At 43.4% G+C, this 24,242-nt stretch overlaps 3 protein-coding genes across 8 annotated transcripts; all 3 read right to left on the bottom strand.

Annotated features, from left to right (window-relative positions):
• Positions 1–1,197: 1,197 nt before the first annotated feature.
• LOC125588624 lies at positions 1,198–16,468 on the bottom strand. Of its 6 annotated transcripts, none has more exons than XM_048760164.1 (4): positions 15,672–16,468; positions 7,602–15,332; positions 7,205–7,262; positions 4,483–5,974 (listed from the first exon to the last, which is right to left on the bottom strand). In XM_048760164.1, exon 4 carries the CDS (start codon positions 5,843–5,845, stop codon positions 4,730–4,732), a length of 1,116 nt encoding a protein of 371 aa, XP_048616121.1. In that variant the 5' UTR covers positions 5,846–5,974; positions 7,205–7,262; positions 7,602–15,332; positions 15,672–16,468; the 3' UTR covers positions 4,483–4,729. The 6 variants fall into 6 exon arrangements, 5 of the variants coding, with proteins under 5 accessions (XP_048616121.1, XP_048616118.1, XP_048616119.1 ...); XM_048760162.1 differs by lacking the exons at positions 4,483–5,974; positions 7,205–7,262 and having other exon boundaries at positions 8,518–10,009; positions 11,240–11,297; positions 11,637–15,332; positions 15,672–16,466; XR_007324758.1 differs by adding an exon at positions 1,198–2,478 and having other exon boundaries at positions 4,673–15,332.
• On the bottom strand, positions 1,311–2,862 carry LOC125588516 (agamous-like MADS-box protein AGL53). The gene is made up of 2 exons (XM_048759901.1): positions 2,757–2,862; positions 1,311–2,155 (listed from the first exon to the last, which is right to left on the bottom strand). The coding sequence occupies exons 1-2, from the start codon at positions 2,860–2,862 to the stop codon at positions 1,311–1,313; spliced, it is 951 nt and encodes a 316-aa protein (XP_048615858.1).
• Positions 16,469–18,240: 1,772 nt separating the features above from the next.
• On the bottom strand, positions 18,241–19,205 carry LOC106404526. Its single transcript, XM_022704593.2, has 2 exons — positions 18,931–19,205; positions 18,241–18,520 (listed from the first exon to the last, which is right to left on the bottom strand). The coding sequence occupies exons 1-2, from the start codon at positions 19,033–19,035 to the stop codon at positions 18,434–18,436; spliced, it is 192 nt and encodes a 63-aa protein (XP_022560314.1). The 5' UTR covers positions 19,036–19,205; the 3' UTR covers positions 18,241–18,433.
• Positions 19,206–24,242: the final 5,037 nt, after the last annotated feature.

The raw sequence follows: 24,242 nt of genomic DNA, 5'->3' as shown, positions 1-24,242 counted from the left end.
GACCGCAAAAAGCATGGAAGCTATAAGAAGGACCGAACTCAGGATGAGAGATGTTTTATTGACTAGGGAAGAGCATATTCACAGGTACGGATGAGATAGGCAACGTTGTGTTTCATAATCTCCTTGGAGCCAACAAGAAATTTGGTTTTAACCTCAGCTTTCTTTGCTTTGAAGCTAACTAAAATCATCTTCAATCCTTCTTCTATATTTACCAAAAATCTTTATATTATGTTCCATATTTAAATTCTTAGTTACAAAATCTTATTAGGGGTTGTAAACCCCTGTACTTAAATTCTCATTCGGAGCAGCCATGAAACAAAATTCATCACTTCATGCCTGATGGTTCTAGCCTACAAGCAATCTTCGAGGTCACTGACCATTTCAAGCTTGGCCATAATTGCTGCCTAGAATTTCTGCCTACAATTCTCGCAGCATTGGAATATAGTGGTTAGCCGTTAGTGCAGCCTTGATGTCAATGATGTGACTTAGAAAGCCTTCATACCAATGAACATGTGCTCCACCATTAAAGAAGCTTCATCCATGATTTTACTGTATTTTTTCCCTTCTGAAGTTTACATCTCTACATATTCTCGGCGTTACAGAGTTTTTTTCTTCCACTGCAACAAAACAAAAGGAAACATGTTAATATTAATTGAGAACCAGTTAAGAGACTGATAAAGGAACAAAGCTTAAGTAAACTGATAATCTTATTCGAGAACACCAAACCAGGGAGACCACCTTGCTTAGTAGTTGAAAGACTCTCAACTCTCAGTCTACTCTCAGTCTCAGTCCATGGCTACATACAATAGAGCTAAGAGCCTAGCCGGTGAAATTGGTATGGAACTTCTATACTTGTTAAACGCACAAGTTTATTTGAAGGAGGGTTCTTGTATCAACCCATAAAAACAGCCAGAGATTTCATAATTTGATCTGCATACATATACTCAAACTAGTGTTCGGCTGCTTAGAGAGCCAAACATCTCTCTGACTCTTGTCAAAAATTCAACTTCAGGTTATTTGCTAAAAGAACTCAAAGAGTGACGGTTACAGAATTAAAACATTAGTGGGGTTCAATTTATTTATGAAAAAAAGAACAAAAAGAAAAACAGAGACAAGAAGATTGTATAAGAAGAAGTCTCTCAGAATTAATATTTAGGGTTTACGACAATTACAAAAAAATTAGACAACTTTAACATATAGACTCACGAAATTAGAACCTCTTCTATTCAATTGATTGACAACATAATAGCAAACAGACACAAGATAATAAAAAGTGTTGACCCTATAGTCAAACTATCAGTTCTTCAGACCTAAGAGAGCATCGTTCCAAAAGCTGGTATCTGATTATACACCGGTTGTGTCTGCATAAACTGCTCGAAATTTGGGGTTTGTGTCTGCATCATCATCGGAGGAGGAAAAAGGGCGGGCATGAGAAGATCGAAGTTGTTGCAGCCTTGTTTCCCAAGTAATAAATCCATGTAATTAGTACCATAATCTTGATTACACTGAATCTGAGGCTGTTGTTCAAAGCTTGAAAGAGCAGAAGGGTTGGCTAATTGAGTGAGCGCACCATTCTCATGGTTAAACAACAAGATCGAGAATTTGCTCCGCGGATGATCCATCGACGTGGTGGTGGATACATCAACACAATTCTCGCTGCTACTACTCGGATAACTCAATAGTGATGATGCTTGATGATGATACGCATTAATTATCGAGGAATCATTAGAAGATATATCCTGGGGTTGATCAAGATGAAGGCTTTCTTTGATTGTCTGTAAGCGAGTCTGCAACGAATCCTCAAGCTCTGACACTTCTTGGAAGAATTTGTTATCCCTTTTCCTCAAAGACTCCTTCTTGTCGCGGATCATCTTCTTGTTTAGAAACCCTGAGAGGTTGTTTCTTTTCTTGCCCCTTTCTTCTTCGCTTAACATGCTGTATCGCTCTGCGATGGCTCTAACTTTGGCTTCCTCGTTCTCAGGCCACGTCTTCACTAGGTTACCTTCGCGGTCGTACCAGATGATGCACACATCCACACCGCATAGCTCCGATAGCTCGAACGCTTTCTTGAGAACCGTAGCCGCTCGTGCGTTGTACAAAGAAGACGAAGGTTTCTTGAAGATGGTATCTTTTCTCACCAACAATTTTGTGACAACTACATAATAAAATGTTACGATAAATAAATAGCTCTGATACCAAATTGTGACACCCCGATTTACATAATAAAATGTTACGATAAATAAATAGCTCTGATACCAAAATGTAACACCCGTCACTTTCGAAATATAATAAATAGATAAAAGCGGAAATAAAATAATAATACAACTCAAATAATAATAATAATTTCCACCATAATATAAAAGTCAATACGATAGCATAACGCCAAAAGGCCCGATAACGATAAAAGCGGTAAAAGCGATAGAAGCCCAAAAGCCCAATAGCACCGGTCCGATAATCACTCCTGCTCGTCGGTCTCACCTGGAAGGGGGAAAGAAGGAGGGGTGAGCAACAGGGGAGTTGCCCAGCGAGGTATGGGATGCTAAACCGCAAACCACAGACTAAGTTCATAGCACTACTAAAATGTAGGCCTAGCTCTAGCATGAAACAAACACGGTGCCTATTACACCACACATAACAATCAATATTCGGCTAGAGGACTAGCCGTTACAACTCATGCGCTTATAGTACATAGCTACTCTCTGCACCGCGCATCTCCTCATAAGGATATATACATATACTCGAAGCGTCGCTAGTACAGTCTGTCTCTGTACCCCCGCCCATCGTAGCGTCGAATGCAAACGTCTCTGCACCACGCCCCAAACAGTAGCGTCGAAGCTCAAACGTCTCTGAACTCACGCCCATACCACACCGTAGCGTCGAAGCTCAGACATCTCTGAGCTCACGCCCTCATCACATAGTCTCTACTCATAACTATGTATATACATATATATAGCAGTTCTTAGCATCAATCATTTCACACAATCGTTGAATCCTCTATTATTCTAATTCCAGTTAACAACCAATATCAATAATGAACAAACAAGACTCTCAAATAGACTCGATTCACAAAGACGGATCATGTTTCGAAACTAAACTTTCCATAATGGTAGTACTAAACTAGCTCGGGATTTAACGGAATAGCCCTTACCTTAGCAATGAAGAGAAGTGGTAACTATGAACTCCAGCTGCTCAAATGGACTCCAAATCTGAAATCAGATAGAAATTTCGAGTCGGAACGCTTTTTGAACGGTTTAAAACGGGTATTTACGGAAAAGTCAACCCGCTGGTCAAAGATTAATTATTTAATTAATTAATTAATTAATTAATTAATCCGGTTTTTCCTAACCGATTTCCAATTGATTTTAACCGACCGGTTTAACCTAACCGAATTGAAATCAATTTAAACCAGTCAAACCAGTCAAACCACCGGTTTGACCGAGTCACCGAGTTGACTCACCGGGTCGACTCGGCCGAGTTGGCGAGTCGCCGGCGAGTCACCGGTGTCGGTCACCGCCGGCGACGGCGGAGCTCCGGCGGCGGCTTACCGGAAATATGGCCGGCGGCGACGGCGGAGCTGCGGCGGAGGACGGTGGTCCTGCGGCGGAGGACGGTGGTCCTGCGGCGGAGCTGCGGCGGGTGACCGTGGTCCGGCGGCGGCGCGTGTACCTCACGCGCGCGCAGTGGCGAAACTTCTGGAGGCGCGTGCGGCTTCGTCCGGGCTCCGATTGAGGCGTTTTCGGTGGCTACGGATTCGTCTCGTCAGGAGAAACACGATGGTGGTCTTGGATTCACGAGATTCATCACGGTTAGGAAGTTATGGGTGATTTACTAAACGGAAACGAAACTGAGCTTAAGGAATGCGGTTTCCGGCGGTTACCTAGGGTGTTTATCGGTGGTGGCAAGCTGAACGTGATCACGGCGCACGGTTGCTCCGGCAACGAGCTCAGGTGAGCTTTCTCTCCTCTTCTTCTTCTCTCTCTCTCTCTCTTTCTCTTTTTCTTGAGTTTTATAGAAGGTGGAGATGGTGGGGAAGAAGGTGGAGATGGTGGAGATGGTGGAGAAGAAGGTGGAAGTGGTGGGGTTGGAGAAAGAAGTGGAGATGGTGGGAGTGGGTCATTACAATTCTCCCCCACTAACAAGGAATTCGACCCCGAATTCACATCACCAAACTCTCCAATGACACCCCGAAACAGCTCTGGATAATCAATCCTCATTTGGGGCTCGGACTCCCAGGTATCCTCCTGAATCCCGTCTCTCTCCCACGAACCTTGACCAACATAGTCATCATACCATTATCTGCTCTTACTTGGCGGTCCAACAAAGTGGTGTACGACCAGACCCACCATAAACTTCGACGGTACCATCATAATACTCAAATGATAACAGGTACATCACGATGAATTCCTGATCGCTCTCAAACTCTCCATAACAACAAGCTCTCCATAACAACAATCTAAATCTGCTTATCTTTCGGTTAGAAGATCCCTCCAAAAAGACTAAAACTTAACCAAACGCGAACTCACAAAACTATGAAAAGCTCTTAAGTCAAATAAGGTGTGAAGTAACTCACACCAACCACAACCAATCATACGCGAGATTCACTAATCTCGAACTATACAAGATAACCACAAAACCACAAATATTAACACAAGCAAGTATGATAAGAACATGCCCGCTATCGGCTCAGCTCCCTGGGGATCTCCAACCGTAAACACACGTGGAGCGATGGCTAAACGCTTCGGTGGTGGTGGAAGCGCTGCATTACCCCTCCTCGGACAGTCTCTGAAATGTGACCTGGCTTGTTACAACCAAAACAGTTCCTAACATCCACTACTGGTGCTGCTGCCGCTGCTGGTGGCGCAACCTGGGCATTAAATAGCCTACTCCGACAAACCCTACTCTTATGTCCCATCTTTCCACAATAAAAGCATTGTATGCTCGGTTTGTCCCATGTCCTCTGATGTGCCTCTGAAGTCCCTCCAAACTTAGGCTGATCTGCCTTGGTGTACTTCTGCTCCTCTGCCAAACCTGCCTCCTGCTCGGCAGCTTTCTCCACCAAGTCTCCCAATCTGTGATAAGTGGCGACATGGCACCTGTTGTGAATCTCTACTCGCATCCCATTCAGAAATTTCCTCATCAGGTCTTCCTCTAAAATGCCCTCTCCAGCAAACCTGCGAAGTTGGTTAAACACAACCTCATACTCCCTGATAGACATCTTACCCTGACTTGCATGCTCGAACACGCATTTCTTCCTATCCATAGCTTCCTTCGGAAAGTATTTCCTATCGAACTCTCGGATGAAGTCTGCAAAGGTAAGCCTCCCTGGCCCAAAGTGACTCAATCGTATTCCCTCCCACCATATAAGAGCATCTCCATGAAGGTATTGTATAGTCAATCTGAGCGACAACTCTGGTGGACACTCAATAATCTCCAGCTTCCGCTGCAAGGCTAACTTCCAATCATGTGCAGCTACAGCATCCACTGTTCCGCTAAAATGCTCCATCTCCATGTTTCTCATCTGACATGTCAGCCTGTAGAACCTCTCATCATAAACCGGGTAAACATGAGGTCGCGGTGGTGGTGGCGGTAGATCCTGAACACCATGAGCAAACTGCTGAACTGGACCCTGCTGATCCTGTTGGACCTGAACCAGTGGAACTTGCTGAACCCGAATCTGCGGACCCTGCTGCACCTGAACCTGAGGACCCTGCTGAACGGCAGCCATCTGACGAGCAACCTCCTGAGCAGCTACTCGGGCGGCCTCCTGAGCGGCCTGCCTGGCTGCCTCCTGGGCAATCTGCTGAAGTGCCTCCTGAGCGGCCTGTCTAGCGGCATCCTGAACCATCTATCTCAATGCATCCTGATCAACTGGTGGAGCCGTGGGTGGTGGAACTGCGGGCTGCTCATGCTCATCTACATCGTCTCTAACAGCTCTGGCGGTCTGGGTACGGGTGGTTCTTCTCCTTGGCGGCATCTGAAAGGGGAGCGAATAGTTAACTTACGCTGAACTTTGGATACCAACATTTAAGAAGAAGTGATATCGAACGGAAAGGTGCTATTTATTTTTATTTTCAAAATTCTCAAATCCCCGAAAATATTTTGAAATCGTTTAAAACCGTCAAAACCGAATAAAACCAGGTCTCCAAAAATCGCCATCCCGGGTCGGAGCCGGGACGGAACCCGCTCTGATACCAAATTGTGACAACCCTATTTACATAATAAAATGTTACGATAAATAAATAGCTCTGATACCAAATTGTGACACCCCGATTTACATAATAAAATGTTACGATAAATAAATAGCTCTGATACCAAAATGTAACACCCGTCACTTTCGAAATATAATAAATAGATAAAAGCGGAAATAAAATAATAATACAACTCAAATAATAATAATAATTTCCACCATAATATAAAAGTCAATACGATAGCATAACGCCAAAAGGCCCGATAACGATAAAAGCGGTAAAAGCGATAGAAGCCCAAAAGCCCAATAGCACCGGTCTGATAATCACTCCTGCTCGTCGGTCTCACCTGGAAGGGGGAAAGAAGGAGGGGTGAGCAACAGGGGAGTTGCCCAGCGAGGTATGGGATGCTAAACCGCAAACCACAGACTGAGTTCATAGCACTACTAAAATGTAGGCCTAGCTCTAGCATGAAACAAACACGGTGCCTATTACACCACACATAACAATCAATATTCGGCTAGAGGACTAGCCGTTACAACTCATGCGCTTATAGTACATAGCTACTCTCTGCACCGCGCATCTCCTCATAAGGATATATACATATACTCGAAGCGTCGCTAGTACAGTCTGTCTCTGTACCCCCGCCCATCGTAGCGTCGAATGCAAACGTCTCTGCACCACGCCCCAAACAGTAGCGTCGAAGCTCAAACGTCTCTGAACTCACGCCCATACCACACCGTAGCGTCGAAGCTCAGACATCTCTGAGCTCACGCCCTCATCACATAGTCCCTACTCATAACTATGTATATACATATATATAGCAGTTCTTAGCATCAATCATTTCACACAATCGTTGAATCCTCTATTATTCTAATTCCAGTTAACAACCAATATCAATAATGAACAAACAAGACTCTCAAATAGACTCGATTCACAAAGACGGATCATGTTTCGAAACTAAACTTTCCATAATGGTAGTACTAAACTAGCTCGGGATTTAACGGAATAGCCCTCACCTTAGCAATGAAGAGAAGTGGTAACTATGAACTCCAGCTGCTCAAATGGACTCCAAATCTGAAATCAGATCGAAATTTCGAGTCGGAACGCTTTTTGAACGGTTTAAAACGGGTATTTACGGAAAAGTCAACCCGCTGGTCAAAGATTAATTATTTAATTAATTAATTAATTAATTAATTAATCCGGTTTTTCCTAACCGATTTCCAATTGATTTTAACCGACCGGTTTAACCTAACCGAATTGAAATCAATTTAAACCAGTCAAACCAGTCAAACCACCGGTTTGACCGAGTCACCGAGTTGACTCACCGGGTCGACTCGGCCGAGTTGGCGAGTCGCCGGCGAGTCACCGGTGTCGGTCACCGCCGGCGACGGCGGAGCTCCGGCGGCGGCTTACCGGAAATATGGCCGGCGGCGACGGCGGAGCTGCGGCGGAGGACGGTGGTCCTGCGGCGGAGCTGCGGCGGATGACCGTGGTCCGGCGGCGCCGCGTGTACCTCACGCGCGCGCAGTGGCGAAACTTCTGGAGGCGCGTGCGGCTTCGTCCGGGCTCCGATTGAGGCGTTTTCGGTGGCTACGGATTCGTCTCGTCAGGAGAAACACGATGGTGGTCTTGGATTCACGAGATTCATCACGGTTAGGAAGTTATGGGTGATTTACTAAACGGAAACGAAACTGAGCTTAAGGAATGCGGTTTCCGGCGGTTACCTAGGGTGTTTATCGGTGGTGGCAAGCTGAACGTGATCACGGCGCACGGTTGCTCCGGCAACGAGCTCAGGTGAGCTTTCTCTCCTCTTCTTCTTCTCTCTCTCTCTCTCTTTCTCTTTTTCTTGAGTTTTATAGAAGGTGGAGATGGTGGGGAAGAAGGTGGAGATGGTGGAGATGGTGGAGAAGAAGGTGGAAGTGGTGGGGTTGGAGAAAGAAGTGGAGATGGTGGGAGTGGGTCATTACAATTCTCCCCCACTAACAAGGAATTCGACCCCGAATTCACATCACCAAACTCTCCAATGACACCCCGAAACAGCTCTGGATAATCAATCCTCATTTGGGGCTCGGACTCCCAGGTATCCTCCTGAATCCCGTCTCTCTCCCACGAACCTTGACCAACATAGTCATCATACCATTATCTGCTCTTACTTGGCGGTCCAACAAAGTGGTGTACGACCAGACCCACCATAAACTTCGACGGTACCATCATAATACTCAAATGATAACAGGTACATCACGATGAATTCCTGATCGCTCTCAAACTCTCCATAACAACAAGCTCTCCATAACAACAATCTAAATCTGCTTATCTTTCGGTTAGAAGATCCCTCCAAAAAGACTAAAACTTAACCAAACGCGAACTCACAAAACTATGAAAAGCTCTTAAGTCAAATAAGGTGTGAAGTAACTCACACCAACCACAACCAATCATACGCGAGATTCACTAATCTCGAACTATACAAGATAACCACAAAACCACAAATATTAACACAAGCAAGTATGATAAGAACATGCCCGCTATCGGCTCAGCTCCCTGGGGATCTCCAACCGTAAACACACGTGGAGCGATGGCTAAACGCTTCGGTGGTGGTGGAAGCGCTGCATTACCCCTCCTCGGACAGTCTCTGAAATGTGACCTGGCTTGTTACAACCAAAACAGTTCCTAACATCCACTACTGGTGCTGCTGCCGCTGCTGGTGGCGCAACCTGGGCATTAAATAGCCTACTCCGACAAACCCTACTCTTATGTCCCATCTTTCCACAATAAAAGCATTGTATGCTCGGTTTGTCCCATGTCCTCTGATGTGCCTCTGAAGTCCCTCCAAACTTAGGCTGATCTGCCTTGGTGTACTTCTGCTCCTCTGCCAAACCTGCCTCCTGCTCGGCAGCTTTCTCCACCAAGTCTCCCAATCTGTGATAAGTGGCGACATGGCACCTGTTGTGAATCTCTACTCGCATCCCATTCAGAAATTTCCTCATCAGGTCTTCCTCTAAAATGCCCTCTCCAGCAAACCTGCGAAGTTGGTTAAACACAACCTCATACTCCCTGATAGACATCTTACCCTGACTTGCATGCTCGAACACGCATTTCTTCCTATCCATAGCTTCCTTCGGAAAGTATTTCCTATCGAACTCTCGGATGAAGTCTGCAAAGGTAAGCCTCCCTGGCCCAAAGTGACTCAATCGTATTCCCTCCCACCATATAAGAGCATCTCCACGAAGGTATTGTATAGTCAATCTGAGCGACAACTCTGGTGGACACTCAATAATCTCCAGCTTCCGCTGCAAGGCTAACTTCCAATCATGTGCAGCTACAGCATCCACTGTTCCGCTAAAATGCTCCATCTCCATGTTTCTCATCTGACATGTCAGCCTGTAGAACCTCTCATCATAAACCGGGTAAACATGAGGTCGCGGTGGTGGTGGCGGTAGATCCTGAACACCATGAGCAAACTGCTGAACTGGACCCTGCTGATCCTGTTGGACCTGAACCAGTGGAACTTGCTGAACCCGAATCTGCGGACCCTGCTGCACCTGAACCTGAGGACCCTGCTGAACGGCAGCCATCTGACGAGCAACCTCCTGAGCAGCTACTCGGGCGGCCTCCTGAGCGGCCTGCCTGGCTGCCTCCTGGGCAATCTGCTGAAGTGCCTCCTGAGCGGCCTGTCTAGCGGCATCCTGAACCATCTATCTCAATGCATCCTGATCAACTGGTGGAGCCGTGGGTGGTGGAACTGCGGGCTGCTCATGCTCATCTACATCGTCTCTAACAGCTCTGGCGGTCTGGGTACGGGTGGTTCTTCTCCTTGGCGGCATCTGAAAGGGGAGCGAATAGTTAACTTACGCTGAACTTTGGATACCAACATTTAAGAAGAAGTGATATCGAACGGAAAGGTGCTATTTATTTTTATTTTCAAAATTCTCAAATCCCCGAAAATATTTTGAAATCGTTTAAAACCGTCAAAACCGAATAAAACCAGGTCTCCAAAAATCGCCATCCCGGGTCGGAGCCGGGACGGAACCCGCTCTGATACCAAATTGTGACAACCCTATTTACATAATAAAATGTTACGATAAATAAATAGCTCTGATACCAAATTGTGACACCCCGATTTACATAATAAAATGTTACGATAAATAAATAGCTCTGATACCAAAATGTAACACCCGTCACTTTCGAAATATAATAAATAGATAAAAGCGGAAATAAAATAATAATACAACTCAAATAATAATAATAATTTCCACCATAATATAAAAGTCAATACGATAGCATAACGCCAAAAGGCCCGATAACGATAAAAGCGGTAAAAGCGATAGAAGCCCAAAAGCCCAATAGCACCGGTCTGATAATCACTCCTGCTCGTCGGTCTCACCTGGAAGGGGGAAAGAAGGAGGGGTGAGCAACAGGGGAGTTGCCCAGCGAGGTATGGGATGCTAAACCGCAAACCACAGACTGAGTTCATAGCACTACTAAAATGTAGGCCTAGCTCTAGCATGAAACAAACACGGTGCCTATTACACCACACATAACAATCAATATTCGGCTAGAGGACTAGCCGTTACAACTCATGCGCTTATAGTACATAGCTACTCTCTGCACCGCGCATCTCCTCATAAGGATATATACATATACTCGAAGCGTCGCTAGTACAGTCTGTCTCTGTACCCCCGCCCATCGTAGCGTCGAATGCAAACGTCTCTGCACCACGCCCCAAACAGTAGCGTCGAAGCTCAAACGTCTCTGAACTCACGCCCATACCACACCGTAGCGTCGAAGCTCAGACATCTCTGAGCTCACGCCCTCATCACATAGTCCCTACTCATAACTATGTATATACATATATATAGCAGTTCTTAGCATCAATCATTTCACACAATCGTTGAATCCTCTATTATTCTAATTCCAGTTAACAACCAATATCAATAATGAACAAACAAGACTCTCAAATAGACTCGATTCACAAAGACGGATCATGTTTCGAAACTAAACTTTCCATAATGGTAGTACTAAACTAGCTCGGGATTTAACGGAATAGCCCTCACCTTAGCAATGAAGAGAAGTGGTAACTATGAACTCCAGCTGCTCAAATGGACTCCAAATCTGAAATCAGATCGAAATTTCGAGTCGGAACGCTTTTTGAACGGTTTAAAACGGGTATTTACGGAAAAGTCAACCCGCTGGTCAAAGATTAATTATTTAATTAATTAATTAATTAATTAATTAATCCGGTTTTTCCTAACCGATTTCCAATTGATTTTAACCGACCGGTTTAACCTAACCGAATTGAAATCAATTTAAACCAGTCAAACCAGTCAAACCACCGGTTTGACCGAGTCACCGAGTTGACTCACCGGGTCGACTCGGCCGAGTTGGCGAGTCGCCGGCGAGTCACCGGTGTCGGTCACCGCCGGCGACGGCGGAGCTCCGGCGGCGGCTTACCGGAAATATGGCCGGCGGCGACGGCGGAGCTGCGGCGGAGGACGGTGGTCCTGCGGCGGAGCTGCGGCGGATGACCGTGGTCCGGCGGCGCCGCGTGTACCTCACGCGCGCGCAGTGGCGAAACTTCTGGAGGCGCGTGCGGCTTCGTCCGGGCTCCGATTGAGGCGTTTTCGGTGGCTACGGATTCGTCTCGTCAGGAGAAACACGATGGTGGTCTTGGATTCACGAGATTCATCACGGTTAGGAAGTTATGGGTGATTTACTAAACGGAAACGAAACTGAGCTTAAGGAATGCGGTTTCCGGCGGTTACCTAGGGTGTTTATCGGTGGTGGCAAGCTGAACGTGATCACGGCGCACGGTTGCTCCGGCAACGAGCTCAGGTGAGCTTTCTCTCCTCTTCTTCTTCTCTCTCTCTCTCTCTTTCTCTTTTTCTTGAGTTTTATAGAAGGTGGAGATGGTGGGGAAGAAGGTGGAGATGGTGGAGATGGTGGAGAAGAAGGTGGAAGTGGTGGGGTTGGAGAAAGAAGTGGAGATGGTGGGAGTGGGTCATTACAATTCTCCCCCACTAACAAGGAATTCGACCCCGAATTCACATCACCAAACTCTCCAATGACACCCCGAAACAGCTCTGGATAATCAATCCTCATTTGGGGCTCGGACTCCCAGGTATCCTCCTGAATCCCGTCTCTCTCCCACGAACCTTGACCAACATAGTCATCATACCATTATCTGCTCTTACTTGGCGGTCCAACAAAGTGGTGTACGACCAGACCCACCATAAACTTCGACGGTACCATCATAATACTCAAATGATAACAGGTACATCACGATGAATTCCTGATCGCTCTCAAACTCTCCATAACAACAAGCTCTCCATAACAACAATCTAAATCTGCTTATCTTTCGGTTAGAAGATCCCTCCAAAAAGACTAAAACTTAACCAAACGCGAACTCACAAAACTATGAAAATCTCTTAAGTCAAATAAGGTGTGAAGTAACTCACACCAACCACAACCAATCATACGCGAGATTCACTAATCTCGAACTATACAAGATAACCACAAAACCACAAATATTAACACAAGCAAGTATGATAAGAACATGCCCGCTATCGGCTCAGCTCCCTGGGGATCTCCAACCGTAAACACACGTGGAGCGATGGCTAAACGCTTCGGTGGTGGTGGAAGCGCTGCATTACCCCTCCTCGGACAGTCTCTGAAATGTGACCTGGCTTGTTACAACCAAAACAGTTCCTAACATCCACTACTGGTGCTGCTGCCGCTGCTGGTGGCGCAACCTGGGCATTAAATAGCCTACTCCGACAAACCCTACTCTTATGTCCCATCTTTCCACAATAAAAGCATTGTATGCTCGGTTTGTCCCATGTCCTCTGATGTGCCTCTGAAGTCCCTCCAAACTTAGGCTGATCTGCCTTGGTGTACTTCTGCTCCTCTGCCAAACCTGCCTCCTGCTCGGCAGCTTTCTCCACCAAGTCTCCCAATCTGTGATAAGTGGCGACACGGCACCTGTTGCGAATCTCTACTCGCATCCCATTCAGAAATTTCCTCATCAGGTCTTCCTCTAAAATGCCCTCTCCAGCAAACCTGCGAAGTTGGTTAAACACAACCTCATACTCCCTGATAGACATCTTACCCTGACTTGCATGCTCGAACACGCATTTCTTCCTATCCATAGCTTCCTTCGGAAAGTATTTCCTATCGAACTTTCGGATGAAGTCTGCAAAGGTAAGCCTCCCTGGCCCAAAGTGACTCAATCGTATTCCCTCCCACCATATAAGAGCATCTCCACGAAGGTATTGTATAGTCAATCTGAGCGACAACTCTGGTGGACACTCAATAATCTCCAGCTTCCGCTGCAAGGCTAACTTCCAATCATGTGCAGCTACAGCATCCACTGTTCCGCTAAAATGCTCCATCTCCATGTTTCTCATCTGACATGTCAGCCTGTAGAACCTCTCATCATAAACCGGGTAAACATGAGGTCGCGGTGGTGGTGGCGGTAGATCCTGAACACCATGAGCAAACTGCTGAACTGGACCCTGCTGATCCTGTTGGACCTGAACCAGTGGAACTTGCTGAACCCGAATCTGCGGACCCTGCTGCACCTGAACCTGAGGACCCTGCTGAACGGCAGCCATCTGACGAGCAACCTCCTGAGCAGCTACTCGGGCGGCCTCCTGAGCGGCCTGCCTGGCTGCCTCCTGGGCAATCTGCTGAAGTGCCTCCTGAGCGGCCTGTCTAGCGGCATCCTGAACCATCTATCTCAATGCATCCTGATCAACTGGTGGAGCCGTGGGTGGTGGAACTGCGGGCTGCTCATGCTCATCTACATCGTCTCTAACAGCTCTGGCGGTCTGGGTACGGGTGGTTCTTCTCCTTGGCGGCATCTGAAAGGGGAGCGAATAGTTAACTTACGCTGAACTTTGGATACCAACATTTAAGAAGAAGTGATATCGAACGGAAAGGTGCTATTTATTTTTATTTTCAAAATTCTCAAATCCCCGAAAATATTTTGAAATCGTTTAAAACCGTCAAAACCGAATAAAACCAGGTCTCCAAAAATCGCCATCCCGGGTCGGAGCCGGGACGGAACCCGCTCTGATACCAAATTGTGACAACCCTATTTACATAATAAAATGTTACGATAAATAAATAGCTCTGATACCAAATTGTGACACCCCGATTTACATAATAAAATGTTACGATAAATAAATAGCTCTGATACCAAAATGTAACACCCGTCACTTTCGAAATATAATAAATAGATAAAAGCGGAAATAAAATAATAATACAACTCAACTAATAATAATAATTTCCACCATAATATAAAAGTCAATACGATAGCATAACGCCAAAAGGCCCGATAACGATAAAAGCGGTAAAAGCGATAGAAGCCCAAAAGCCCAAAAGCACCGGTCTGATAATCACTCCTGCTCGTCGGTCTCACCTGGAAGGGGGAAAGAAGGAGGGGTGAGCAACAGGGGAGTTGCCCAGCGAGGTATGGGATGCTAAACCGCAAACCACAGACTGAGTTCATAGCACTACTAAAATGTAGGCCTAGCAATAGCATGAAACAAACACGGTGCCTATTACACCACACATAACAATCAATATTCGGCTAGAGGACTAGTCGTTACAACTCATGCGCTTATAGTACATAGCTACTCTCTGCACCGCGCATCTCCTCATAAGGATATATACATATACTCGAAGCGTCGCTAGTACAGTCTGTCTCTGTACCCCCGCCCATCGTAGCGTCGAATGCAAACGTCTCTGCACCACGCCCCAAACAGTAGCGTCGAAGCTCAAACGTCTCTGAACTCACGCCCATACCACACTGTAGCGTCGAATCTCAGACATCTCTGAGCTCACGCCCTCATCACATAGTCCCTACTCGTAACTATGTATATACATATATATAGCAGTTCTTAGCATCAATCATTTCACACAATCGTTGAATCCTCTATTATTCTAATTCCAGTTAACAACCAATATCAATAATGAACAAACAAGACTCTCAAATAGACTCGATTCACAAAGACGGATCATGTTTCGAAACTAAACTTTCCATAATGGTAGTACTAAACTAGCTCGGGATTTAACGGAATAGCCCTCACCTTAGCAATGAAGAGAAGTGGTAACTATGAACTCCAGCTGCTCAAATGGACTCCAAATCTGAAATCAGATCGAAATTTCGAGTCGGAACGCTTTTTGAACGGTTTAAAACGGGTATTTACGGAAAAGTCAACCCGCTGGTCAAAGATTAATTATTTAATTAATTAATTAATTAATTAATTAATCCGGTTTTTCCTAACCGATTTCCAATTGATTTTAACCGACCGGTTTAACCTAACCGAATTGAAATCAATTTAAACCAGTCAAACCAGTCAAACCACCGGTTTGACCGAGTCACCGAGTTGACTCACCGGGTCGACTCGGCCGAGTTGGCGAGTCGCCGGCGAGTCACCGGTGTCGGTCACCGCCGGCGACGGCGGAGCTCCGGCGGCGGCTTACCGGAAATATGGCCGGCGGCGACGGCGGAGCTGCGGCGGAGGACGGTGGTCCTGCGGCGGAGCTGCGGCGGATGACCGTGGTCCGGCGGCGGCGCGTGTACCTCACGCGCGCGCAGTGGTGAAACTTCTGGAGGCGCGTGCGGCTTCGTCCGGGCTCCGATTGAGGCGTTTTCGGTGGCTACGGATTCGTCTCGTCAGGAGAAACACGATGGTGGTCTTGGATTCACGAGATTCATCACGGTTAGGAAGTTATGGGTGATTTACTAAACGGAAACGAAACTGAGCTTAAGGAATGCGGTTTCCGGCGGTTACCTAGGGTGTTTATCGGTGGTGGCAAGCTGAACGTGATCACGGCGCACGGTTGCTCCGGCAACGAGCTCAGGTGAGCTTTCTCTCCTCTTCTTCTTCTCTCTCTCTCTTTCTCTTTTTCTTGAGTTTTATAGAAGGTAGAGATGGTGGGGAAGAAGGTGGAGATGGTGGAGATGGTGGAGAAGAAGGTGGAAGTGGTGGGGTTGGAGAAAGAAGTGGAGATGGTGGGAGTGGGTCATTACAAATTTGTTCATCTTCATTCTCGCGAACCTAATTAGGGTTTGGGACTGTAAACACTACTAATTAGGGAATCAATGCGCTAAGAAAGAAGAATGACGTTTATTACTAATTTTGAGAGTTCACTACATATTATATAGAGAAATATACGAAAAAGGAAATTATAGAAAAACGAAATTACAACATCTTACAGTTTCCCTTTTTAATTTCTCAAGTAGGTAAATTACGAAAATATAGACGTTATGTTACTTGCGAGGGGGTTGACACGTAAGCATACGGATTCACAGTGCTTTCTAGATCCTATTTTATTTACCGCGTTTAACAAAAAGAAAATTAACTGCGTTTTTATAAAGTAATTAAGATAGTGAAACCTACTAACTATTCTAGCAACTCAATTTATATCTCAGATATAAAAAAATTGAAACCAAAAGCAGGTGTTATTGGATTATGTTTTTGTAAAGAGTTATGTAGATTTTAATTTCATAACAATTCTAATATTATTCAATTATGACTTTTCAAATCTGTGTTAAGGATCATGAGGTCTTGTATTATTAGTTTATGAATTTATAATGGGATAAAAATTTAAATGATTAGATTCATTATTTTACGTGCTAAATATGTAAGAAACTATTTATCTAGAATATTATATTTTTTGTCAACATGTAGAATATTATATGATGAGTCGAATTTGAATTATGATTTCAAATTAGTAATATGTCTTGCTTACATCAAAATATAGGTTAAGAGTGTTAGATTGCCACATCACATCCTTTATGTAATTTGAGAAACATTATATAATATTTAAAACATGACATGTATCATTACTAAAATGACTTTTAAAATACTTAAATAAATAGTTTGGTCAATCTAAAAATTTAATATCATTTTATAAACTAACCATAAAATTATTTATCAACGTAAAAAATAAATAGTATTTTTTTTCTTAAATAAAAACCACATAATTACCTAATATGATTAAAGTATGTATGGTGATTAATGATTTGAATATTAAAGATTTGATCACGTTTGTGTATCTTCTATCATTTTTGTTTAATTTTATATTATTAAAAATAAACATTCATATTAATTATATAATAAAAATTTAGATTTTCCGTATATGTTATCTTTTGAACTTTTTAAAATGACTATCAATTATTAAAACTGTCAAAAGTCTTACATTAAAAATTTTGTAATTGAGAGTTTAAATGTTTTTGTTATAACAAGATACAAATAATCCTAAAATAATATGAGCAAAAAATCCAATTTAATAGATATTTAAATTAATGTATATATATGTATATCTATTTTTTAGCATTGTTTAAATTAAACTATATACTATATGAAAATACATAAATATTTTAATTTAAAAATTTCCATTTAATAAGAATTAAGAACTTAATATTTTAATTTCAAAATTTGTATTTAATATTTAAAAATAATTATAAATTACTAAAAAGAAACAAATAATTATAAAATCATATGAGTAAAATTTCATTTAATAGATATACCTATAATAAAAGTAATATATATATATATATCTATTTTAATTCCAATGTAACTTATTTATATACTATATAAATAGATAAAGTGATTGTTTAAATTTATTTACAATAAAATGATCGTAAATAAACAAAAATATTTTTTGATTACTTGCCGCTCTAGGCGCAAATCTTAGCCTAGCATATATATTTCTCAAGGACCCATATATTTTCCCAATGTAAAGCTCTGTAATAGACTTTGAAATGCGGATGAAAAGGCTGCGACTTGATCGCTCTTTCGACTTGCTGATAGATATTTCGTGTTAGCATAGTTGGTGCTTAACAGGTGTTAAACATGACATTCTTGAAACATAACACAAACATCCTTGAAACTTAATCGGAGCGTAGATTGTTTCTTAAATAAAATGCAAACTTGATTGCCAATATATCTGGTTTTGAGGGTTATATTCTTACTTCGTGAGTTGATTATACGCATAATTTTGTTGATCGACCCCAAGCCAGAGTGGTGAATGATACACGGTTGAGGAAGACAAAGGCAGATCAAGAATTACAGACAGAATGTTGTGGAAGACAAAGGAAGAGCGAGATACAAAGAAGGCTATATTATTCATGATCATCACAAATTCAAAAGCATATATGTTATGCAAACTCGATTAATGGTCCAATAAAATGTGAAGGAGGAGAGTAGGGAATTGATAGAAAGCCAAAAACAACGTGATCAGGCAAGAGGATCCTCCTCTCTAGCTTTCCGCAGCAGCTCTGCTCTAACCCGCTTGACCTCCGCTTCCTTCTCCATTCTTTCTTGCTGTACATAAACACGTTTTGTTGTTATAAGATACACTTATCACTACTTCATCAATGAGAGCTTAGCTCCTAATCAAACTGCAACCACCAATCTATGGGATGTTCCAGACCCCTTATCACCACTTAATCAAGTACAATCAGTGAGATGTTCTCACAATCTCTTGTGCTTTCACATTAAAAAGGATGACACATTGAATTAAATAAAACAAACAGAAAGCTTAGCTTTCGCATCATCACATCTTACATGATGAACTGTGCAAATGCAATCTGATCTCAAACGAAAGATGCAAAGAATATGAAGATAATTAAATCAAATTCGATAGACCTAAGGTTTGACCCCAATCCCAAATCCGATGTCGCAAATAACTCGATATCGAATTTCAGTATTGCACACGGTGAGAGGAAGAGAACCTTCTCGTCTTGGTGAAGAGCGATCCAGACATGAACTTTGTCCATGGACTGCCAGAAGGCGAAAGCAGCCAATGTCATCCCAAAGTAGGTCAACACCTTCACCATCTTCTTCTCTTCCGCTGCTTTTTTCGACAACAAGAGTCGCAGATCGATCGGGAAGAAGCCCTGGATGGTGTTACGGGGCAATGATCTAGTGCGGAAAGATGCACCTAACTACTGTGTTACCATCTGGACCCTGGCTCTAATAGTGAAAATGCCACGTTCAATAGGTCTGGCATATTATCCCAAAACCGAGAACCGAAACTGAAGCTGATAAAAAACCAAATCCATAATACTGAACACAATCTGAAAAAATGGGAACCGAACCAGAAAAACTAGATCCAGAGTTTTATCGGATTTAAGAAAATTTCTAAAATGGTTATCCAAACCGAACAGAAAACCGATATAATTTAACTGAACCAGAACTGAATTCATAAACAACCAAACGGTTTCTATATTATTTTGAACTAGTTTAACGAAATCAAAAACTGAACACCCAACTAAAACTTAGTCAAACATATTACTATCGTTTTCTCATGTTATAACCATTTGTTGACTTTTTATTTCGGTCTTGAAAACCGAAGTATTTCTAGGAATACCAAGGGTTCGAATAAGTATCAGGTTTTAGTTAGCTTATAAATTTTATTTAAAGATATTTTATATTTAAATAAAATTAAAAAATAAATATAAAATTTTATTTCAATATTTGAGTACATATTCTATTGACGGTTTAGTTTCAATTCAGTTCAAATATTATAATTAATAAAATATTTAAATTATTCAGATATTTGTAAATTTTAGTGAGTTTAGTTTGATTTTAGTACTTCTTTTTTTTTTGTCGAAACTCTTATATTAAACTTAAATATCTAAAAGGGTTAAACAATTACAACCGGAGGTAAACTCGACGGCCAAACGATAAACGAAGACTACTACAACAATACGAGTAACATAGGTGTTAAAGAGGTGAAGATACCCATAAAGATGCTTCACTTGAGACCCTGAAACTGATGTTCCGAAGAACATACTGAAGTCGGGGTATGAACCGACGATGAGGGGCCCTATTGAGAGGGTTTTGAAACGGTTGGCAGACACAAACACTGGTGATGACATACTCTCCTTTGCTTCAACTAAAAAATAATTGTCTAGGAACAGTGGAGGCTGAGCTCGTCCCGAGTTCTCAATGGAACTTTGTCGAAGATAAGGACTGATAGGCGGCAAGAACAGGTGAGTGACTCCAGAAACATAGCTAAAAGCCATAGAGAAAAGCATATATTTGAATCTAATACTCATGAACTTTGGGCTAGGTGAACTCTGTAAAACATCACAGCTTGGGGCTAGGTGAACCCTGTAAGAGACGAGACGAGACGACAAACCGTGGACCGGCATGATGATTCGGATGAGGAGCGATGTCTCAATTTTATAACATCCGACATAGGGAAGTTCTTTGTGGGCCATGAATGAGTGGACTTTAGTAAAAGCCCTTCACAAACCAATAAATGGGCTAGGCCCAACCAAAAATATATGTCGGAGAGTCCATAAGCTGTATCGGATCTCGACGGACGAGTGAAGCTAGCGGTGGTGTAGCAGCAGATCTCGGAGGGGAATGGAGTGACGAGGCGAGGCGGCGAAGGTGGGGCGATTCTCTTGACGATAATCCATGAGAGGACGCGAACTGAGATCAAACTGAGAAAATGAACTCCACTATTACCGTATTGGAATCCATAGCTCTCATCGAGACCTGAGCTAAACCGCAAGCCCATTACAAAACTTTGAAAGCTCACGTCAAGAGATCTGTTGGGATGAAGCTGTATGAGAGAATATATGACCAGGGGTTCAAAAGGTTGAGATGGTGAAGAGATGTGATGGAGGAGAGGAGGCTCTGGCTGTACACCAAGCAGAGACTTCACGGTTCCGAGAAAATGAGCAGATCTGGTGGTTCTAGATCCGTAACTCCTGTTCGCTTTGAGAGGATGAGAGGTGACGACAGGATGAGCGATGACGAGCGGAGGATGAGAGACGGCGATGGTGAAGCGATTTGTGGAAACCATTGCGTAAGAGACGACGCAGACACAAGAATTGAAGTTGGAGATGACGATGGAAAGAGCAGAGAGCGGTGAAGAGCAGCAGGCTAAGCAGAGGACCCGATGCCGGCAGCCAGGGGCACGACCGACGTCGAGGAGGAACGGTTGCGGCGCGGCCTCGAAAATCGGGACAGAGAGCTTTTCTAGGACGAGTAATTCAATTTTTTAAATCTCGAGTAAAATGTTCGTCTCCATAAAAAAACTATAATATATATTCAATTTTTGTTATATAAATCAAATATAATTCTTTTATAAATAATATATAAATATTTTTTTTGGTGTGTAGATCAAGCTCTAGTTATACTTTTATTTTATTTAGTTTGGTTGGTTATGTCTATTCTTTTCTTTAGTGTATTATGTTTTAGCAGTTTTATTACGGGTTGCGACTGTTGCGCTATTTTCATATACTAGTTTTTTTTAATGTTCTGTGCAGTAGCTGAATCTCTCCGTTTGTATTTTACAAATTGCGAAATTTTCTACATAGAAACTGTTACGGGCAATGTTTACAAAAGAAAAAAAAACTGTTACGGCCAAGGATAGTATGATTGACGTGCAGGAGAAGATATGTACGCAAGCAAGGTAGGAATACTTTGTAAGTGCAAAGATGACACCACAATTGATAATGCAGAAGATAACTCAAAAAACAAATCACACAAGCACACCAAAGCTTTATTAGAATCTTCTTAAACAATCTATTACAAGATCTGCTTAATTCAGCTTTTACACGTCAATGTTAACACCCTAACACACGGTACTGAAAGATCCTAAGCTACCCGCTTATGTCTCTTCTCCGTCAAGTACTTCAGCCACTGCTTCAGCACGACCCAGAACACTTCCAAGAGCTTCTCTCTCTCTCTCTAAGATCAGCCTCTGTGTCTCTGTCTCTATACAGACGACTCCATATCTATCTTATAGTTATTCTCCATGTTCCCGAAACCCTAGTCTCCAAGGCAACATGTATGGACATCTTCCATAACAATAAGTGCAACTTTCCTTTTCTTGGAATGCACTTATTCCTCTTTCTTTAAGTCATAAACTTGCTCCTCAAGTTTATTCCTCTTTCCATATCTCCAAGATACACCCTTGGTCTCCAAGTCTACACGGCTCCAGCTCAGCCTCTTGACTCCACATGGTCTTCACCACTCACCACGACGTCTGCTTCAGCAACTACGTCAGCGACTACTTCAGGGCAGACATCTTACATCTTCAATCTCCCCCTTTTAGCTTTGTGTGACGATCAAGCACAACACTATTCTGGTTCAACAACCACGTTGCAACCACGTTCCTCACCTGGAAACTTCCACACCAAATGTGTTTTTCTCCCCCATAAGATGTGCACCACACCATGCTTTTCTCCCCCATGAGATATGCATTCTCTGTACCAGAACTTCATCATTCTCCCCCTGCTTGATTGCATACTAAGCTAAAACACAGATGCTTAGATGTCAAGCCTTACAGACCCATCCGTCTGTTTCTTCATATATAATCATGACACAACCCCTGCTGCAGCGGAATAACAAGTATTGCATCACGATCTGACGCACTTGTCGAAGTACCCTTCGACCAGATTCTGTTGAGGACCAGGCTTCCGTCATGTGTCTTCTTCTTGACCATGAGCCCTTCCCCATCCGCACCGAGTGCCCTCTGCACTTGTTGTTATTGTCTTGGAGTGATTTCACTATCACACCCCTGAAGATCATCTCGCACCACTTCCTGACGCACTTCGATCTCCTTCCCCTTTGTACCACAAACAACCTTGTGTCCTGACTCCAGACTTGATGCTTCTTGATCAACCTCAAGATCACTCCTACCAGAGCTGCATCCATCTTCTGATGTCTCATCCTTGATCTCATCAAGTAAGCCACTCTTGGCTAAGGACACCTCTTCAACCCTCCTGGGCTTAGTGAACGTCTTGTTCACCTTCTTGGCCATGTTTCTGCTCTTTTCACGAGCAAAACACTCCACCTTCTTGTGTCCAACCTTCCCACAGAACCAACAGCACATCCGATGTTGCTTCTTGCTTGGCCTGACACAGTTGATGATGCACTGATCAGTCTCCTTCCTTGTACCAGCTGCACAACCATGCTTCAGAACCTCCTGTCTGACCTTCGTGTTGTTGCACTGATGTACTACTTTCGGCTTGTTACTCACAGCTGCGCGCTGTAGAACTTCCTGTCTTACTCCCTGTCGTACGTCCCGACGTACTTCCTGACAAGCTCCTTTGGTTCCACTTTTTGATGTGCTCCCATGCACGAAATGTGATAGCCCCTTCTGTTGTACTTCCTTAGTACTCTCAGCTCCTCGATATCCCAGTCCCCAATTCGCCTTGGCTGGTTGACCCATCGAGAGTATCTTATCCAACTCTTTGGATCCACTGTTGAGCATCCTAATCTGTTTGCGATTCTCAGCCAAATCACGTTCCAGCCTCATTGCTCTCTCACGTTCATCAATAGCAACCTCCCTCAGTTTGCTAACCTCCTTCTCTAGAGACTCATAATTCTCATTTACAGCAGCAAGTTCTTCAGCAAGATCTTCATACTGCTCACGACCCTGCACCAATTCGTGTTGCAACCTCAGATTCTCATTCTTGAGATTCAACCACTTGTTGAGTATCACGTGATAATCCTCAAAGTCTGTACTGACATCTGAATCCGAGGATTCACTAGATTTCTCCTTGCGTGCACCAAATGCAACCATATTCTTCATCACCTTTCCATCTTCTTCAGACTCTAAATCATCAGACGACTGCAATGGAACTCTCTTTCCCTTCTTTGAGTTTGGACATTCACGCCGTGTGTGTCCAACACCTCTGCACTCAGAACACTTAAGTTCTCTTTTCTGTGCTACAGGACAGTCAGTCCTTATATGACCAACCCCTCCACACTCATAGCACCTGAGACTTTCTCTCCTTCTACCATTGCTACGATCACCTCCCTGGTGACCATATTGATTCCTCCCACCAGAAGAATTCGTCTTACCAAAATTCCTGACCAGCATACCAGTGTCATCTTCAATTTTCTGAAACCTATCAGTATATTTGTCAGCTACAAGCGCCACACTCCTTGGCGCACTACTTGATGTAGAGACTGAACTACTGTCTGTCTCCATCTCTTGTGCCTTCAGCATACCCACACGCTAGTCAAACTTGAGCTCATCCGTGTTTGTAGTCATCTGTAAGACTGCCTTGTGAGC

Source organism: Brassica napus, chromosome C6, assembly GCF_020379485.1.
Source record: "Brassica napus cultivar Da-Ae chromosome C6, Da-Ae, whole genome shotgun sequence".
Taxonomy (NCBI): domain Eukaryota; kingdom Viridiplantae; phylum Streptophyta; class Magnoliopsida; order Brassicales; family Brassicaceae; genus Brassica; species Brassica napus.
Note: the sequence above shows the minus strand (reverse complement) of the source record. Positions and strands in the feature narration are given on the sequence as shown.

What these genes read in the sequence shown, in the direction of transcription:
- LOC125588516 (XM_048759901.1), bottom strand. Translation starts at nt 2,862, where the DNA reads ATGGGCGTGAGTTCAGAGACGTTTGAGCTTCGACGCTACTGTTTGGGG. An exon ending in CGGGGGTACAGAGACAGACT is followed by an intron (nt 2,156 to 2,756) that starts GTACTAGCGACG and finishes TTTATTATGTAG; the next exon opens with TTGTCACAAAATTGTTGGTG.
- LOC125588624 (XM_048760161.1), bottom strand. Translation starts at nt 5,845, where the DNA reads ATGGTTCAGGATGCCGCTAGACAGGCCGCTCAGGAGGCACTTCAGCAG.
- LOC106404526 (XM_022704593.2), bottom strand. Translation starts at nt 19,035, where the DNA reads ATGGTGAAGGTGTTGACCTACTTTGGGATGACATTGGCTGCTTTCGCC. An exon ending in CTCTTCACCAAGACGAGAAG is followed by an intron (nt 18,521 to 18,930) that starts GTTCTCTTCCTC and finishes GTTTATGTACAG; the next exon opens with CAAGAAAGAATGGAGAAGGA.